The 6,163-nt window shown below is 51.5% G+C and overlaps 1 protein-coding gene across 1 annotated transcript; it reads left to right on the top strand.

The window, feature by feature from the left end:
* The first annotated feature begins 1,606 nt into the window (after positions 1-1,606).
* Positions 1,607-5,875, top strand: LOC118026879 (double homeobox protein 4C-like). Its single transcript, XM_035029918.1, has 5 exons — positions 1,607-1,631; positions 2,336-2,490; positions 2,875-2,976; positions 3,478-3,618; positions 4,985-5,875. Exons 1-5 carry the CDS (start codon positions 1,607-1,609, stop codon positions 5,873-5,875), a joined length of 1,314 nt encoding a protein of 437 aa, XP_034885809.1.
* Positions 5,876-6,163: the final 288 nt, after the last annotated feature.

Raw genomic sequence — 6,163 nt, 5'->3', positions numbered from 1 at the left:
ATAACACACACCCTCCCCAAAGTCTATCACCCAGCTACTCTATCCCACCCACCCCCCACCACTCCAGCAACCCTCAGCTTGTTTCTTGAGATTAAGAATTCCTCATATCAACGGGATCATATGATACATGTCTTTTTCTGTTTGACTTAAGTCGCTTAGCATAATACCTTCTAGTTCCATCCACGTCATTGCAAATGGCAAGATTTCATTTTTTTTCTGAAGGCTACCTAATATTCCATTGTATATATACCACATCTTCTTTCTCCATTCATCTGTTGATGGACACCTTATCAAACCCTGGAAAATTATCAGGGACTTTGGGGAATGTAAGCAGGGAGCAGGGCACTGGATGGAAACTTACTCCTTGATGTGCTGGTGGGAGCCATGCCGATGGAGTCACTTGGGTTCCAGAGCACTGATCGGCCGAATGGACAGGACCATAGTTTGGCTATTGTGGAAATTACTGACAACTCTTATACACAGAAAGAGAAGAAACTGAAGGTGTCAATGAGATTTAAACTTTTCATCCAGCCACAAAAGGAGAGAGAGTCAAATCCAAATGCAGGTGTTGTTGATTAGGAACTTCTAGATGCCAAGCTGTTGCCTTGGCCCACAAGAGATGTGCCAGCAGAGGAACCAGGTGGATGTGAGGTCGGGAGGAAAGGGTACAAAGCCTCTGAGTCAGAAGAGGTGGTTTGCCACACACACTCATGTGTGCAAACCCACAAGCAACTAAGAGTGTCGACCAAACCACCCCACATACATGGCGATGGCCAACTCCGCAATTTCCCTCTCACGTGCCGCCTATCTAAGCTGACTGATTTCAGTGTCCTGCCTGGCTCCACACCTGTAGCTTCACAAGCTGCCTGGGAGCTACCATGATGTCATCAGAATCGGGTTCCCCAGATATGGAGGACATCTAGACACCAAACTATGTGGCTAACCAGTCCTGATTGGCAGGGGGAATGTTGAAAATACCAGGACACTTACAAAATCAAAATTAAAAAAAAAAAGAAGCAATACCAAAAAAATAAATATAAAAATGAAGGGGAAAAACAAAAACATTCAAATGAAAAATGACGAAAATTCCAATACATAAAAAATAAATGTAAACAAAGAAAAGAAAGATAAAAAACAATGTAATGCAAGACAAGGAAACTTAATTAGGAGGCTCGTCTTGGGTGGCCAAAGGTGATTCAAGTTCCACACCCACATGCCAGAATCTGAAGTGATTGTCAAAGGGCCTTCACCCGGTCCGGTCCTACACAGAGTCCCAGAGTCTCAACACTACGATTTGGTGTCAGGGCTGTAATCCTGGAGAAAAGCTAGTGGGAGTGGGAAAGGCACATTGCATCCAGAGGAGAGGGGACGGGGCACGTCCACCTGCCCAGGGCAAGCACTTGGCTCAGGTAGTCCCGATGTCCTCCTGAAGACCTCTTCCACCAAAGGTCTGAACCACTGAAGGCAGGGCTACCACAGGAAGCTGTTGAAATGATTGGGGGTGGGACATCCAGGGGTGGGCCATCCCAGGCATTGATAAGTCCCATGCTCCGGGTCCTGTCCAGTCGGCCGGTCAGTGCTCTGGAACCCAAGTGACTCCATCGGCATGGCTCCCACCAGCACATCAAGGAGTAAGTTTCCATCAGGTGCCCTGCTCCCTGCTTACATTCCCCAAAGTCCCTGATAATTTTCCAGGGTTTGGGAAAGTAGAAGGGACCACCTCGATTGCCCGCACACATGCTGGAGGGATTGTGATCCAGGGAGGATTGGGGGAAGGGGATAGAGAGAGGTTTGCATATGGCTGCCATCAGAATGAAAACTGAAGTTGGTGGCCAGGATTCCCAACAAGAGTCCCGCTTTTACAAATAGGCAAGCTAGATCTCAGGTGGCAGAGAACGGGAAAAGATTCAGCACCTATTTCAGGTGTCATTTACAAAAAGAGAACTTTCACCTCACGGACCAGCACTTAGGATATGTTGTCAGAGTTGACCTTGATGTTTTTTAGGAGCAGTGGGTACTCTTTGTTTCTCCTAAGGTGCTTTCACCTCTTCTCCCCCACCGCGTGTTTCCTCAATTCATTGGCATGCCATTACATGGTTTGCTAGCAGTTGGTATTTCCCTAGATCCTTGCCTATCACCCATTCCCGTAGGGAGATGGCAGACTGCCTGTGTCTTATTGAGCAGTCCCTTAGTTGGATCCATGAATGGCAAAGGCACAGGAAGCCCCGGCCTGGGAAGAGGTCCACAGGGCAGAAAGTGAAGAGCTGAGACCGCCCCACCGGTTTGCATTCCTATGAAAGCCTTCCTAATATGGTTGTAATTTTCCCTGCAACAGGCTCCCTCCCATGCGGATCCCGACGGAGGCGGCTTGTTTTGAAACAAACACAGCAAGGGGCTCTGCAAGCATTGTTCCAGCAGAACCCATACCCAGGCATCGCCACCAGAGAAAGACTGGCCCGAGAGCTAGACATTCCAGAATCCAGGATCCAGGTAGGTTTCAGCTTCACTTGCATTTTCCCTGGGCAACAAGTCACGGACACAATCAGGCCCAAGCCACTGCATGTAAATCTACATGCTAAGCTGGGGAGCTCAGAAGCTTTGGCCCCTGTATGTGCAACTCTGTTGAGCCCATGCCCTCTGAAGTCATTCCAAGTCATTCAGTTGTGGAACCCAGGTATCATTGGAGCACAAGGCCTGGGACATTCCAACAGGTCAACACGTCTTCATTGATTTTCCCTAGAGATCATTTGTCCAGAGTTATTGCAGGGTCCACACAAAACACTCTGAGACCTTAGGTATGAGGAAAAAAATGTATATATATATGGATCATGCCCACCAGGGTGCCTGACCATTGGTTCTTCTTTTGCCATTTAGGTGTGGTTCCAGAACCAGCGAACAAGACAGCTAAGACAGAGCCGACTGGGGTCTGCCAAATCCCACAGGGAAGGGCCATCACATGGACAGGAACAGCCTCCAGCTTGGACTCAAGGTGACTCCCCAGCATACCAAATGGGTCTCTTCATAAGCTTCTCCTTGACACAGGAATGGGTATGCATGGGCTTGCCATGTGTTTGGCAAAAAGGCTTAGCAGAAGAACCCATGACCACTGGTTCCAGCTGCCTTTCTGTTCCCAGAGATGGACACTGTGCATGCACTTCCTGTTAGGTGGGTGCATTGTTTCTGGGCAAGAAAGCTTTGAATCTTCTTGTCCTGAAACTGTAGGAAGGACAGAGTCCTCTTCTGGGGTCACCTCAGACTTTAGATCCAAGCTTGTGTCAGTGGGTCCATGGTGACCTCAGTGAAGTCAGGGAAGGAGAGGCTATAGAGAAAATGGAGAAGCATGCAAACACACACACAGACACACACACACACTCATGCATGCACATGGACACCAATTTCTCTTTCTACATTGGATGTGCCATTGGCTTCAAAGGCGTCCTTTCTAACTCTGTTCTCTTTTTAGAATGTTTCCCAAAGGAAGGCAGGAGAAAACGGACATCCATTTCTCCATCCCAAACCAGTATCCTCCTTCAAGCCTTTGAGAAGAACCGCTTTCCGAACATTGCTACCAGGGAACACCTGGCCAGACTCACAGGTCTTCCAGAATCCCGCATTCAGGTACATTTTCAGAGCGTGCCTATGAGTTCTTCAACATGGAAGGGATAGTGGCACCTGAGACGTTGCTGGGGAATCGTGGGCTCCTTTGAGTTATCCACAGGATCCAGTGCCCAGGCAATGGGAGGACAGTGTTGAACTTGCAAGTGAGAGACCGCTCAAGGAAGAATTTCCAAACCACATGGTGGGGGGAGTTGGCAGCGTACATGCGTGTAGAAATGGTGAGCAGACAAAAGAGGGGAAACGGAAACATTGGCATCTATCTAGAGATCGCACAAACTGTCAGCGCTTGAGCAGCTTAGTAGCGCTATCCATTTGGCCCCCAGGATTTCCTGAGTGTGAGTGGGGTTGCTGTCCTGTGTGTGGCAACGTGTTTGTCAGTGTCCGGGGCCTCAGGACCCCAGGGCAGGAATGGATTCTGCCCTCAAACCACACCTTCTCTGGATAACCTAATCATCCAGGATTATTGGCCCAAGGATTATTGTTAAGTGGGTGAGAGGTCCCATGTGCCCTGGTTGAGAAGGCTCTGCAGAGAGTGGTTCCTGATATAGGAGTTGTGAAACGCCCTTGTGGTATATGGAGGCAGACTCTCTGGAAGCCTCTCCTTTGGGACAAGAGCCAGTGACCGTGCCTCAAGCAGGCCTTCATGGGCCTGTACTTTGACAAGTCTTGTCCCCAGACAGAGGGTAAGATCAACGTGCTCATTCCTGAGAACTCCTCTTCTCATGTAGCAAACGGAGGAGAGGGAGAGCCAAATCCGAATGCGAGTGTTGTTGATGTGGATTCCTGGCTGCCCATGCCCTCCTCTAGACCCATAAGAGATGTGCCTGTAGACTTACCTATTGTGGATGTGAGGCCAAGAGGCATGGGTTGAAGGACTGCAAGTCAGAGTTGGTGGTTTGCCATTGGGATTACACCCAATCAGACACCGGGGCAGGGAAAGGTGTTGAGGGATGCCCTGAGACATTCCTGAGGACTTGGAGTAGCCTGGGGAAGGAGGGGCAGGTGGTCAGCTATGTCTTTGTCCCAGGGCTCCTGGAATGGCTGGTCAGAAAACTGCAACTGGCAATCAAAGAGAGGGCAAGGTAGGGACTGAACAGCAGGCAGAGCAGAGCTGAGTGCCTGCCACTCAAGCCTATCAAGGGGGGATGGCCTCCAGGCCAGGGGTGCAGTTTCCCTGGGTGGTCACCTAGTTTCCAAGGGCCAGGTGAAAGTTATGGACAGAGTTCCCCTGAGATTCAGACCAAGAGTCCTGGCCTTCTCCCCAAAAGATCCCAGGTGGGGGCAGGGGGGAAGCAGAGCTGACATCTTTCCCTTCTTCTCATCTTTCCCTTCTTCTCATGTCCATGACATCTCTTCTCTGTCCCAGGTCTGGTTCCAGAACAGAAGAGCTCGGCACCCAGGGCAGAGCAGAAGTGGCCCCATGAAGGACCTGGAAGCACACCCCAAACCCAGTCCTCATGTGACAGTCCCAGGGGAACCAGGCCCCCTGACTGGTGTCCCCATAAGCTCTCCTCAAATGGCTCTGTCCAATCCTCTGGGAAGAAGGCAGGCCCTTGCTGCAGGGACACCTCCCATTCCCTGCATGGGCTTTGCCCCTCCAGCTTTCTGTGGGGGCCCTGGGAGCCAGGCCCTGGGGGCCATGATGGTCCCGCCCACCCAAGGTGGGCAGGGAGGAAACAACTTTCCTGCTGCTGAAGGCCTGAGGAACCGTTCCTTGACAGGACCGACTCTGGGAGGGTGTCTCCCCACTCGACACACTCTTCTTTGCCCCCCGTCTCAAGGGGAATACCAGCAGCAACATGAGCACCCTGGCATGGCACCCCTGCCCTTCCAAGACTACCCCCAGCCTCCAGCTGACCATCCTTGCCAACACTTGCAGGAGGCAGGGCCCTCCGGGAGCAACTGCACTGCACAGTGCTGGAGCGATGGGTCCCAGCTTGTCATCGGCACAGGACAGACTCAGGATGGGGCAGTTCTGCAGCCTGCACATGCTGAGACCCCTGGCTGGCAGCAGCAGGCACATCCTACTGCAGGGCTGTCGGCTGTGCTCAACTCACAGCACCAACCCTCTGCAGAAGCCTCAAGTTTTTTAGAGGAACTTTTCTCAGCCTCAGAGATGGAAGAAGACACACACCCTTTTCTGAGTGGGTGTCTGCCACAAGAGGACGCTCCAGGACCCCTGGAAGCACCTCTCAGCGAGGAGGAGTTTCAGGCCCTGCTGGCCATGCTGCATGACTCCACATGGCCTCAGGACTAGGAGCAGGAAGGCCTCATCCTCCCCACCCCCCACTCATTCAGACATCCTTCCTGAGATGCAGTCCTAGCAGGTCAGAAAGGAGGAGGAACAGGCAGCACTGTTCATGTTCCGGAGGAAGACCGACACCCAAAGCAGCATCCATTGCTTGGAAAGACAGAAGAAGGATGTCCTTTCTGCCCTGTGGGCAGGCCTCCATTGCCTTCCCGATAAGCACCAAGCTCCACAAAGCCTCTGAAGACACCGTGGGCACTGGGCAATGGGCACCCTCCCCGACACCTGATTGATCCA

This window comes from Mirounga leonina, unplaced genomic scaffold, assembly GCF_011800145.1.
Source record: "Mirounga leonina isolate KUSES-001 unplaced genomic scaffold, KU_Mleo_1.0 Mir_347, whole genome shotgun sequence".
In the NCBI taxonomy this organism is placed as follows: Eukaryota; Metazoa; Chordata; class Mammalia; order Carnivora; family Phocidae; genus Mirounga; species Mirounga leonina.
The sequence above is the reverse complement of the archived record's forward strand: the minus strand, read 5'-3'. Positions and strand labels throughout refer to the sequence as shown.

Coding starts and splice junctions, on each gene's coding strand:
- LOC118026879 (XM_035029918.1), top strand. CDS start 1,607: ATGGCTCCCACCAGCACATCAAGGA. Junction 2,491..2,874: donor TTCCAGAATCCAGGATCCAG/GTAGGTTTCAGC, acceptor TTTGCCATTTAG/GTGTGGTTCCAGAACCAGCG. Junction 2,977..3,477: donor ATGGACAGGAACAGCCTCCA/GCTTGGACTCAA, acceptor TGTTTCCCAAAG/GAAGGCAGGAGAAAACGGAC.